The following is a 13,786-nucleotide window of genomic DNA, read 5'->3' on the forward strand; positions in this document are numbered from 1 at the left end:
TCCTTTTTGCACTTTCGGTACCTTCCTTTCCTTTCCTACCGAAAGTGCGAAAAGGAACGAAGTATGAAGCAAACTAAAATAAAATCAGTGAGAATATAAGGAAACGGTACTGCAGGCATTAGAAGCCTATGAAACGTGTTTTATTTTACCCAGAATTTGGCAATATCAAATGTTTACGGCGCCGTTTCAGGCTGTTGTGTTTGTGTGGCTAGATTTTCTCTGAGGATCAGCGAAATACAAGGAAGCGGAACTGAGATAAGAAAGTAAGGACTAAAATTCAGTTACTAGTGGGTGATAGATAAATATCGATTAATATCCATTTTCAGAATGAGGGAAGATTGTAGCGTTGTTGTTTTATTTTTATGGCTTCTGTTCTCCCAAGATGGGAGCGCCACTTGCACCAAGTTGTACCATGAGTATTTATCATTTTGGCGGAAAGAAAGGCGCCAACGTGAGGAATTTGTGCAATATTGGGAAACTACGGAGAGATCTGGCGGGCGACTCACGTCTCCCGTGTGGGTTCGGCAGAAAAAGTCTTTGGAAGCAGGCCTCAAAATTAACGCGGTGTCCCGATGACCCAGGGCCACTTATAATTTAGGCCGGGACCACTAGAAAACCACTTTTTGGGACCGTAAAAAATAATCTACACCAGAATGTCAACCCGTCAAACGTTTTTCAGGCGTTTGTTTGATACCATGTTTGATACCATGATATTTCAAAAGACACCCCCCCCCCCCATTTGATCTGTGACAGCCCGCGTGGGAACCCGGGACGCACTGATTCGTGACTCCGCCCATCGCATTTGATTTGTATTTAGCTATTTCCACGCGTGCACTTTCCCGCCGGTTCGCCGACATTCTGTCCATGTAAACAACGTACAACGTACAGCCAATCAGGGTAAACTGCTTGTCGTTCTGTCAACAACTTTCCGTCATAATGACTACAAATAATTGTCTGCCTCTTGCGATCGACATCGGGCCCTCGCTGAAGAAGAAAAAAACAAACACTGTCGGGTATCGATGTCCTGGTCGCAAAACAAAAGCGTTGTATTAAAATTAACGGGAGTGTGAAAAAAAAAGGAAGGAAAAAGAATCCCCAGCACGCACTTCCGATCTTTGACCTTCCTGGGTTCGAACTTGCGTTTCACTAAGGTCAAGCTCTTACAAATTGAGCAATATATATACTTGTAACTTTGCTAGCATTGCATTTTTTAAACAACTATATAAAAAATAGCATGGCATTTTACAATTAAATATGCGCAATCGTTCTCGAAATAATCCATTTCTTCTTGTGCAATTTTGTGATATAAATGTAATATGGATATTCTAAGGAACGTTATAAGGAACGTTATAACCATGATTAACAAGTACATGAACATAGATAGGTCTCAGCAATATTCCATCTCCCATTAAACCATTGGGGCTCAAGGAATTTCGTCGAACAAGCCGCAATATGCAAAAATAAAGCCCGTTTTGTATGAATTTGCCGATCACAGAACCGTTTCCATTATATTCCCATCGATTTTATTTCACTTTGCTTCATACTTCGTTCCTTTTCGCACTTTCGGTACTTTCCTTTTCGTTCCTATTCGTTGCTATCCGATCTTTTCGTTCCTTTTCGCACTTTCGGTACTTTCCTTTTCGTTCCTTTTCGCACTTTCGGTACTTTCCTTTTCGTTCCTTTTCGTTCCTTTTCGTTCCTTTTCGCTCCTTTTCGTTCCTTTTCGTTCCTTTTCGCTCCTTTTCGTTCCTTTTCGCACTTTCGGTACACCGCTTAAAACCCTGCTTCAACAGACAGGCACTTGACCTGATGTACAAAACACTATTCATTGCACATATTCAGAACTGTAGTACAGCCTGGGATCAGGGGGAGAAGGGATGCATTCATAAACTGCAAAAGCTACAAAACAGAATGGCCCGGGTAATACTAGGCTGTGACAGGCACACCTCTACTTCAGCCCTTCTAGATTCATTAGAATGGCTCCCAGTAGCTGACTTACTTACTTACTTGGGCCCTTTGCCCAATTCAGAGCATAGGCCACCGATGATAGTCCTCCACTGCACACGCCTCTGGGCCTTCTTCCTCAGATCCTGCCAGCTGTTGCTGATACTCTTCATCTCCTCCTCCGTATCCCTTCTCCAACTGGAAAGGGGTGTGGGGCCGCGTAGCACAGTGGTAGTGTATTCGGCCCGTGACCGAGAGGTCGCCGGTTCGAATCCACATGCCGTGTTGCCGGTCTTGTGCCCTTGGGAAAGGCACTTTACACGACTTTCGTCCCTCGGATAGGACGTTAAATGGAGGTCCCGTGTATGGGGAGAGTCATACCCTATGCACGTTAAAGAACCCGCCACATGTGCGAACATCCACCCGAGCGGATCAAACCATTCCGGCCAAAATAGGGGTAGGGAATCTCTCGAGCAGCCCTCGTATTATAATACCTCTTCCCTTATGTCCTCAATGAAAAGCAGATAGCAAGTATTTAAACAAAGAGATACCTCAATAAAAGCCTGTTTCTTGTGCCAGTGAATGTGGTTGACATGGTCCAAGATGGGATGATACAGCTCCTGAAACCTGGCGATGTTGGGCTTCACAATGTTCTGAACCTTCTGCTTATCTTCTCCAACTGTCATACGGAAGTCTCCTGTCATTGTAACAACACAACAGTTTGTTCATGTATACATAGAATCCGTTTTATCTCTAAGATAAACATCAAATAATAATATCATCTGTTGAAGGAAAGTGTTGAAAGAGAAAACATGAATTAACACAATACATGATTGAATAATCAAGTAATCTTTGTCTACCGGTAGTTACACAAAGTACATATAAAGGCATACATTGGGTCAGTTAGTCCTCACTCATAGTGAGCAATTGGGCTGGTCTCAATCATAATGTTTCTGACCTAGGGCGAAGAGTTGCTGTTACAGTTCCAATCATGTAACCCGTAACATTGAGTGGCCTTCAGGCCTTGTTACGAGGTGACCATTGAGTAAAAAAAAAAACTGTTCTTTGGCCTTCCCCTCTTGCGCTTGCCCTGTGGGTTAGTTCTTACGTTCCATGTACCTATCTTTATGGTTGTCTTGGGCGTCAGAAGGGGAGTCGGTCTTGCAGCTTCCTTGCGGCTTTCACTGCCCTGCGTCATAAGCCCCCTTTGTGGAAACCCTTCCTTGCCCATGACGGGTTTTTGGATTCTTATCATCGGTGCTTCTGTAACTGGTGGCTGTTTTACAGGTAGGGTAGTTGACCCTACGACAACCCTTTTTAACCTCTTGGGTGATCCCAGTAGCTGAACTGCACAAAAAAGCTACTCTCGTCTACAAGGCCCTGAACGGTCTGACCCCTCCCTACATCACTGCAATGTCCACACAGCTATCACATGTTCACACACACAATACCCGCCTCCGGGCACACGGCTAGGCGGTCTTCAGACTAAACTGGAATACAGAAGACGAGCCTAGGCCTTTCCATCCTCTGGGGCGGCACTGTGGGACTCACCGCCATAACATAGCAAAGCAGCCAGAACGCTGGCGATTTTCAAAAACCTTTAAGCACTTAATATTGATATGCAAATTCAATCCTGATTTTAAATTTGATTTCTTTTTGTTATGTTTCCTGTGTTATCTCACGTTAAGGTTAAACATTTGATTAACTCGTTTGGCAGTATGATTTTATGTTATCTAAGTTAAATCTGGTTGTGTACAATCTTTATGTTTATGTTACTTAAGTAATTTGGCTTTATAGAACTTTATGTATGATTATGTTATTTCGGTTTTTAAGTTAATTTGGTTTTGTTGAACTTTATGTATGGCTTATGTTCGGGGTTCTCCCCCCAGGGGCTTTGAAAAACGCCGTCAGGCGATATGCTTTCACCCTGGTTAAATAAAGAATGAATAGATCTAAACAAAATGATGATTTAGATAATTAGATGGTAAATCCGATCATCATGAGAGGACTCTCAACGATGTGACAGGTAATTGAAAAAGAGAGAACTGCTGCTATATATCAATTATGCAAATCAATACCTCATTTCCATAATCAGTGAGAAAATGCTATAATCACAGAGTTGTACAAGACGGAAATTTCGTGCTTGTGCCACCAGAAAGTTACTAGTAAATGAATGTGAGCATTATTAGACGTAAATCATTCTAAGGATCTAGGGCCTCGTTTACATAATTATGCAGAAATGCTGCAATTGCCTTCTTAGCTAAGATAAAAACTTTTCTATTTTGAACAACTTGTGTAAAGATGACTAACAGATATGATTTATGCAAATGTCACCTTATTTGCATAATCAACGACAAACGTTTAAAATGTGTCACTCGAAAAGATTAACATTTTTTGGTGAAGGGACGAGGTCGAGGTACTCCAGCCTGTTCCTTGTCTTTGTTTAGAAGTAACTTATTTGAAATTGTGAAACTGCATAATAACATTCTCCGTTCCCCTTTGTGTTACCACAGTTACCAGTGTGGCCCTTGATGATCAGGCTTCGACGACAACAATCCCAACAACACCTGGGACTATATTCAGCCGTTGTAATCTTCAAGACCCTGTGAGATGTGGATTCCACCATAACCAATCTTCCTGGACCACAGAAACTTTCCTGATAAGGACACCTTCACCTGTTTCAGATGACAATAGGATTTTTTCCGCCAACACGGACAGAAAACTGCTAACCCATTAACAAGTAATCACTATATCCCGCAGTTTCATTGGACAAAATCAAAGTAATATGTACCAGAGACAGGGCTACTTCGTGAGCGGAATCATGGAGAACATCTACATCAGCTGCAGAGTACTTCAACCTTCTCTCAGAGAGGCGACAACTGTATCAACTTCCTGGTTCTTTTGATTGCTGACGCCACATGTCTGTATTAATGGCCACTGTGATTGGTCACTTGCCTTCTGAGAAAGACTGCGATAAGACACTTGAAGATTAGATGCACTAACTTTTTGTTTTGGAGCAATGTCTTAGCTCTATAATATCTATTTACATGGTTAAGTTTAATATACGTTAATTTCATCAAGATGGAAAGTGACACAGAAATGAATACCGTTGCTACTGATGTTGGTACATTTGATAGCAATGACGTAGAATACCCAACGGACATGAGGTACAAAATGTACATAGATGTCGCCAGTTCAACCGTCAGTTCAGTGTTAGAAGGCTTTACAGAACTGATACCCACTGATATTACTGCTTATGTCACAGACAGCGTTACCAATATGTATGATTTTGTTAGCTTCAACTCTACTTACTACTTTGTTGACATTGAAAACAGCACAGCTGATATTCCTGTACATGATGAGGATGATCATCAGCCATTATGGGTTGGACAAACGGCTTTCATAGGTATAGTGTCTGTATGTGGTTTGATCTGTAACCTACTGGTAATCCTTGCAACTGTCAGGAGACAGAATACGTTGCCGAGAAACATGCGCTACTTGGCATGTTCTATGGCTGTGGCTGACTTTCTCACAGCCCTATCTTTAACGCCATCTGTGTATGCTTCAACGGTAGGATACTGGCCATACAGCAACGCACTGTGCACGGCACAGGCCAAAGTAATAGACATGTGTCAGAGAGTTGTATTGGTAACCCTGGCTCACATCAGCGTAGACAGGTATGAGGCTTTAGTTCGACCACATGGCGTGGTGCAGAGCCGGGGATTCTGTGGCGCTGCCATATTCATGACTTGGGCATTCTCGCTCCTCTGGTTAATTGGCAACTTAGCAGAGAACACAGAAACAAAATATTCAACATCGTTGGCACTTTGCAGAACCGCAGGTAGGGATAACATGATTGGTATGGTTGTAATTGCTCTTGTCTCTGTTACGGTAACGTGGATATACCTTGTCAGGGCTTGTCGGGCAATGGCAAGCGTCGTCCATCCGGCAGTCGCCCCACCTGCCGCCAACCAGGCTCCAGCACAATTGTCGAGGTCGGCGTTCCGCACTCTGTTGGTTCTGACTGCAGTTCAACATCTTCTGTGGGCCCCCCAGGTGCTTTTGGCTGTCCAAGTTGCAAGTAAGGGATGGAAGATCCCTAACATAGGGAAATTCTTAATAATATGGCTGGGGCAATGCAACACGTACATGGACTTTTTCATCTACAGTGGGACGCAAAGGTCATTCAGAAGAGCACTGCGGAGCCTGTGCCGGGACCCAGTCAACTTGCTGTGGAGACGTTGGACAGGACGTGACTTCTTCGGGACACCAGCTGCAGTCGCGCAGCATCAGGGTCAAGACACTGTTTCACAGAACGCAACAGTCGGCCAGTCAAATGACATCCCGCTACAGCCTCTGCCGGGCCCTCAGCCTGCTGAGAGAGACCTCGTTCAGTCTACAGCAGAACTCGATCCAAGGGGAACAGTAGCTGAGGCAGCTGTAACCGCTCCAGGGACAGTTGAAGCTGAGACACAGTTCACCGCATCTAGAGCTATATGTGCACCTGCTCCAAGCGCAACTGCAGCTGGGAGACACTCCTCTACGGCTGTACCCGCTCCAGGGCCAAGCACAGCTGCAGATGGGAGACGCTCCCCTACAGCTGTACCCGCTCCAAGGTCAAGTCCAACTGTAGACAGGCGACCCTCCCCTACGGCTGTACTGGCTCCAAAGTCAAGTCCAACTGCAGCTGGGAGGCACTCCCCTACAGATGTACCCGTTCCAAGGTCAAGACCAACTACAGCTGAGAGACGCTCCACTACGCCTGTACCCACTCCAAGGTCAAGTCCAACTACAGCTGGGAGACACTCCCATAGATCTAGAGCTATACCTGCACCCGGTCCAAGTGCAACTGTCTGCTTTACTGTAAGGCACGAAATCCCTGAAAACAGTTTTGACCCACGCTCCTTGATGCCGGCAGATTACTCAGATACGGAGGAACTTCCGGTTGAGCTTGATGACATATCTCTAGCACCCACTCTCCCACTTCAGCCAGTATTTAGTGACGGAGATGACGAGGAGATTGAATTTGACGAAGACACAATCATCCCTCTTCCCGGCCTATAGATTGATCTGGTGGACCAAGGCACACGGAAACGACGCCTTTGTTGAAAATCACAAATTAGTGCTAAAAAAAGGACTAAACGCTGGTCGCACCTAGCTAGAAGGTTTGCAAAGGAGCCTGGCTAGTTTTGGTCTTGGTCTGTGTCTCCGGCAAGCGGTTCGCACGTTGCCTCCGCTGCCTAGCCATACAGATTAACTTCCAGTACAAGTACATGTAATACGTTTAGGGCAAAGGAATGAGATCATTATGTTGACGGTATCCATTCGTACTAGCCTTTCGGATGGATATAAATCTGGCAACCTAGTGTATGGCTGAGATACAGGCATCAGCCTCAGATAACAAACATTTGCACAATACGGAACTCAACACGCTTCTTCAGAAGATAAACGTTTTAAAATAGATATGGTAATTAGCTCAAAGCAAAAGATGAAGCAAGGTTGGATTGCATCGCCAGTAGGTACATGATTCGTTAAAGGTAATAATTCTTCACCTGTTGAGGATGACTGTTGAAAAGAATGCAAAATGTACAAATTCATCACAGTAGAGAACCAACAGATTGTAACCGGATATATATATATATATATATATATATATATATATATATGTGAGCACAGACTATCCTTTTCTGATTTTGGGTTTAGAACATCACATAACCTGTGTAAATATCACATAAAAACTACAAATGTGAAAGTAATTCAATATCAGTTTTGACTGAAAGTATTTTTGTAGTAGCTGTGTACAAATTGAAATTATGGGTGTAGAACATCACATAACCTGTGTAAATATCACATAAAAACTACAAATGTGAAAGTAATTCAATATCAGTTTTGACTGAAAGTATTTTTGTAGTAGCTGTGTACAAATTGAAATTATGGGTGTAGAACATCACATAACATGTGTAAATATCACATAAAAACTACAAATGTGAAAGTAATTCAATATCAGTATTGACTGAAAGTATTTTTGTACTACAGTAGTAGCTGTGTACAAATCGTAATGGAACGGTTATTTCTCGTTTTTAGCTGAGAACGTTTAGATTGTTGTTGTGTGCTAATAAGAGTATACACCAATCATAAATATGTCTGACTAGTGTCCATATTGCATTATGGTCGTGTACCATAAGTTAGCATGTTATTTTGATTTTGAAATTGTGGCCTTGTGAGCATTTCAGTAAATGTTGAGTGCATTATGTGTAGTATTTCCCCAGTCATTGCCGCACATGTATTCGGTATTGAGTACAATGTATGTGGTTTTAAAACAAGGATTGAAAATGTCGTAAACACTTATGACAGGTTGAATAAAAAAATCTAAAGTTCTAAATAGAACTATGTGGCTCCAGAAGTCTTACTGAGCGACAACTGCAGTGCAAAAATGTCAGTTAGCAGTGAAGTAGTTTATCCCTGATTCTGCTTAATATGATTAAAGCTGTTGGTCTATCCTTCTCAAGTAATAGCGACTAACACGGAGCCAAAATTGCATCTACTTGCCATTTCCATCTACACAGGTCGCATGGCATTTGGTCTATTGTCATTTTTTGCAATAGTCAATATATATTGACAGTTCACATAGATTTAAAACATAGCAATCTCTTTTGATCTGATAGAATTTGAACAGATTGGTATATATTTTACATTTTTATGACACTCTTGATTGACAGCTATCATGAATAAATCTACTTTTATCATTTAGAAGCTGATCCACAACAAATTTAAGGTGCTTTATCACCAATGACAATAAATACACAGTTCCTGATAACAAGCAATTATCATAAGTATTATACAAAGAAGAAATACGTTTGTACGAAATAAACACCATTTTGATGCTATGGAACATCAAATCTTACCAATCATACTTCTATTTTTTAACTTGTTGCTGTCAGGTAATCAAGTTAATTTCCACCCATGATGACATAATAGACACAGCAGCTGGTTTAAAACCGGGTACTCTGGCTCGCAAAAAAAACAGGATTTTTTTGGGAGGCAAACAGTCATCGACTCATCGTAAAGTACATACAATCGCAAGATTTTATAATTTTTGCCTTTCTGCTTCTCAAAAGATTGTTTACATTATTCGACTACCATAGCGAGTAAGTGTGACGGAAGTCGGCTATGCTGCAAAAGTCATATATAGAGCAGTACATTTAGTACGTATGAGGTTACTTGGATTTAGAAAAGGATTATTGTCGAAAAGACGAAAGAGGTAACTTTGCGAAAAGTCATTTGTATCCCAAAAAATATCATCTATCGGAAAATAATGCTCCCTTCTAGTGTGAAATGCCCCTTTAACAAACACAGACAGCTGTGCTATCACTTGTCCTTCCCCCTACTGACCCACTGGAAGTGGTCACACCTGGCTGCAGGGTTAGAGGAGTGACCCTGTGGCCTGGCACACACGTAAAACTGTTTCCCAAAGTTCGGGCCTTGTTTCTTCACAGTTCTCAACACACAAGGCTCTCTATGCCCCTTGCAGGGTGGGGGAGGGGGTGGTCCTTTCAGGACAGTCTTCCAGAATGCTGCCTGGTTCTGCTTGGGTTTTGTCTCAACGGTGCTTTTGTCATTCTCAGCATGTTTGCTTTCTTTTCTCACACTGTCATCAACATCTACAGAACTGTTGGAAGGATGGACAGACTGGCTGCTGACAACATTTTCACAAGCGACATCCCTTTCGGGATTTTCTTGTGTTACGTCTAAAGTGTTTGCCTTTCTTTTTTCATCTGCTTCAATCTTAGTCTTCTTGCCAAAGAAGCTCAGCAGGGTTCCCTGCTTCCCTTGGTCAGTCTTCTGTTTCTTCATACCTCGACCTATATGGTCTGACGCACTCCTCTTCACAGAGGTCCTGTGTTGACTTTGACCATGTTTTGTGGTGGATATGATGCTGCTCCCTTCACTCTCACTACTGTGGTTCTCCCATGACTGTGAAGTTGACTGCTGACTACATATTTCTGAGTGACCATCACTAGTACCCTGGCTGCTAGACACACTGTCTTGGCTGCTCTTCTCTTCACCATTCTCTCCTTTCTTGACCTTAGTGAAGAAGGCTGACAGTTTCTGCTGCTTCCCTACAAACTCTGGCATGTATTTGGAGCACAAGGCTGGACATTTACCAGAAGCAACAACTATACACGCTAGCTCCCCCCTCACAGGGCAATGGTCTGACCCCTCTACCTCAGGCATAATGGTACAGTCCTGAAACTGATTAAGAAGGGCCCTGTTTGCGAAGATGTAGTCGATACGTGTGCCGTAGTTGGTCTGGCGGGCACCAGTCACTGTCGACCAACACGTGAATGCACTGCGTTGAGTTGGGTGGAAAAATCGGAAGGTGTCCACAAAGTTGCCACCCTGTCCCTTCTCTGAGGCATTATCAGCTTGGATACTGCTGTCCAATGATGTGTCAAGTTGATCTGATGCAACATCTGATTGGTTGTTAGGGTTAATGGGTTGATTTGATTGGCCAATAAGTGTGTCACCACTGCTACCACTGTCTCCAGTTTGATGTGGGTCAAGAAGAAACTGGTCCAGCCATTTTCTTCCTGGGTTCTCTGAAAAATATTCCTGGAGTGGGAGAAAGATAAAACTTATACCTGGGTATAGCCACAAGCCCCTACAGCAGTTTGACTACCCATTTCTAAACAGCAATACTTGTTCACAAACTGACTGAAGTTTATCTGAAAGATTTTGTAAAACTATATTTGGAATACATCACAGTGTAATGATGAGAGGTCCCGATAAATCATAATGCATGAAAGAAAATATCTTGTGTTTCAAAACCTCAAACTTCCACACAGATTAAGGCTAGTAAATTTCTACTGAGGGCAGGGGGAAAATTTTTCTGACCAAATTTGTGATCATTTCAATACACAGACATGCTTCGATGGTAAAGTAAATATATCAAAGCAAGGTGGGAATCAAAGCTTGTTCACTGCCCGTGATGAAAGGTTCAGATGAAATAGTAAAATTTCACCTTTTGTCGCCAAATTTAGTACCGACCATAGGGATGGGCAACAGGCAGAGGGTTGAGTGTATTCTACACAATATATTTTACTTACAACATCATCAGGATCACAATGGTCGATGGGTTTGTGTGACGTGTTGACATCTCCAAGGACAATCACATGGCTGATGCATTCAAAGAAAACAAGAAGTGTCACACTTATGTAGGTTAGACATCCAGGTAAGCAATATTCAAATACAATTCAATCTCTATAACTGGATAAAAATGAATATCTATTTCCAGACGTTTTGAGTGACATCCATTACTCTTCATCAGCATCAATAGATAATACTTTTAAAAAAATCAACATAATTGTTTTTCTGGCAAGAGAAAAAAATCTATAGATTCTATCAATGATGGCAAAACTTGGCCTGGATACATTCTAAATTCATTTATTTTCACAGGACCTTAAGTTGAAATTAGAAGGGGAAAGGAGATTTTCGTTGTGTTTTAGTTCAGTGCTTAAACAATCAATTAGTAATGCATTGGAAACCCACTTTTTGTCAAATGAAGACTCATTTGTGTTGGTAGAATCCATAGTAGCAAAGTTTAAGCTTTGTTCCAACCCAAGGAAAAAACACCATAGATTTTCGTCAGATGTCTGACTTTCTGTGCTGATGTCATCATACATCTGGCCTCCAGAACATCAGCGCAGCCAGACATCCAATGATGTTCGGCGAAATTAACTGAAAATTCATGGTGACTGTTTTTTTCCTTGTGTTGGAACAAGGCTCAAACTTAGCAATCATGTAATAATTCCATGTACATCCAAAGTTATTGACGGCCAAAGCTACAGTAACTCTTGTGAGCCGCTGTATTCCTAAGTTATCCCTCCAACTCTTAACTCACCTGCCAGCCTGCAGCAGTGCCTGTGCCCTGGTCTGTAGCAGTCGGTAGAACCTCAGCTTGAAGTCCTTTCTCTCCTCCTTCTCTGGGTCTGCTCGGGGGCAGTACACGTTGATTACTGCTAGGGGGCACTCTTTTCCATCTGTGTCACTGAAATCATCATAAACAGCTTTTGATATAGTGGAAAAGTTTCCAATGCAATAAGAAGACTGACCATAAATTTTCGGTCGAGAACTCTGACCTTCGTCAGATAATGTTCCGGAAGTCGTCAGATGACGTCAGGCAACAGCGAATCATAAATGGCGATGTGATGTTGGAACAAGTTTAAACCTTTTCACTATGGAATTTACCAACACAGATGAGCTTTCATTCCGAGTTTTTGATATGAATACACAAGTATAAAGAAGTTGTCATTTGGATTTTCACCTTTACAGTTAGGAAGAAATGGGCAGATTTTTTTACCGTATCGTATGCTGGGTGATCACAGCTCTCCCTTCCTTGTCCAATAAACGGAGCTCATCCTCTGTGAACATAGTCTGGTCCCCATAGCAACCGATGATGTCTTCTTCCTTCTGATTGGTCAGGAGTCCTGTCAGTCCCTCCTCTGCCTTGATAGGTGTGGCTCCATCTTTACAGTAGGTGGCAACACCTTATGGAGAGTGTTCAACAATAACATTGAATAATCTGTATCACAGGCATAGCTGTCTCCAGCTTCAATTTTTTTGCCCCACTCATTGCTTGGGAGCTCATCTTCTTAAGTTGCCATTTGAAGCCTAGGAAAATACTAGTACATGTTCATCAATTTTGTATCCTTACCTGAGTATCCACTCCTGACTCTGGAGAAGGAGAAGTAAGAGCTGTACCCCTCTACAATCGCTGATGCTTCATCCAGTTGGTCTCCTGTAAAAATATGTAGACAAATTCAAAGTTAGCATGAAAGTTTTTATAGATTGGTATGACTATGAGTCGTTGTACCAAACAGTTTAAACTTTTGATATGTGGTTGAGTGATGTCTGTATTAGAAGAGGTATTTGAAGTCTCTTGATACAAATATGCAGCACTGAAAGGATTCTAAAACGCGAGTGGACGTTGGATACTCCACCAAACAGAATCCTTTGTAGCTAAATGGTCCATTGTTTTGAGTATTGCCCATTCACTAGTTTTCACTGATAATCATGTCCAAGTTCAGATCTGGACCTGGACCTGACCCTTTGGACCAGGACCGTACCTGAACCTGAATTTTCTGTACATGCCTTCTGATGACCATTGTGAATATTGACATACGCTTTCAATCCACCACTGTAAGAATGTTGTCAAGGGTAGCCTTAGGCCAATCGAAGAAGGTTCGCAAATGCTTTGATGTGCTAATACAAGTACAATGTACATCTGTAGGGAAGTCAAATATAAATTTGACAAGTGAAAGTGACTTTTTGACAAGTGAAACCAAGGAGTTTTTATGCTCCTTGGTGAAACCGTGGATAACTTGAGCTCTGTCCTGGGGTTTTGGAATCAAGACCTAATAATTTTACCTATTTCTGTCAGTGATACCCGGCTGAAAGTACATGTTTGACTTTCAATTTGCGTTATTTCGTTTCCGGATGTTCACACCCCCCTCCCATCGCTCTGTTCTTGATCACAAATAAATCCAAATGAAACTTACGTGTAACTTTTGTCTCTTGTAGACACACGATATCTGCATCTAGAGAATCAAGTACTTGTTTTAGGGGCTCCTTTGTAGCCCTGACGCCATTTATATTCCACGTCAAAATTCGCATTTTTCCTCCTTCGGCTTTCCACAAATTTGTAGCAAAGTTTTCTCCCGCCAAAATAGGTCATAGGTCACAGTAACGATACGCCTGCGCAGAATTTTGAAATGTGATCTGTTTACATTGCCATGTTTGATTGGCTGACGTTACCAAACTGTTCGCGGGTTCTTTAAAAATG

At 42.1% G+C, this 13,786-nt stretch overlaps 1 protein-coding gene across 1 annotated transcript; it reads right to left on the minus strand.

Moving 5' to 3' along the window:
- Positions 1-7,204: 7,204 nt before the first annotated feature.
- LOC118416820 (DNA-(apurinic or apyrimidinic site) endonuclease 2-like) lies at positions 7,205-13,699 on the minus strand. The gene is made up of 7 exons (XM_035822082.1): positions 13,503-13,699; positions 12,659-12,742; positions 12,305-12,491; positions 11,846-11,992; positions 11,052-11,121; positions 7,781-10,557; positions 7,205-7,660 (listed from the first exon to the last, which is right to left on the minus strand). Exons 1-6 carry the CDS (start codon positions 13,615-13,617, stop codon positions 9,313-9,315), a joined length of 1,848 nt encoding a protein of 615 aa, XP_035677975.1. The 5' UTR covers positions 13,618-13,699; the 3' UTR covers positions 7,205-7,660; positions 7,781-9,312.
- Positions 13,700-13,786: the final 87 nt, after the last annotated feature.

This window comes from Branchiostoma floridae, chromosome 5, assembly GCF_000003815.2.
Source record: "Branchiostoma floridae strain S238N-H82 chromosome 5, Bfl_VNyyK, whole genome shotgun sequence".
In the NCBI taxonomy this organism is placed as follows: Eukaryota; Metazoa; Chordata; class Leptocardii; order Amphioxiformes; family Branchiostomatidae; genus Branchiostoma; species Branchiostoma floridae.

Coding starts and splice junctions, on each gene's coding strand:
- LOC118416820 (XM_035822082.1), bottom strand. CDS start 13,617: ATGCGAATTTTGACGTGGAATATAAATGGCGTCAGGGCTACAAAGGAG. Junction 12,492..12,658: donor AGTCAGGAGTGGATACTCAG/GTAAGGATACAA, acceptor ACTCTCCATAAG/GTGTTGCCACCTACTGTAAA. Junction 10,558..11,051: donor ATTGTGATCCTGATGATGTT/GTAAGTAAAATA, acceptor CTCCCACTCCAG/GAATATTTTTCAGAGAACCC.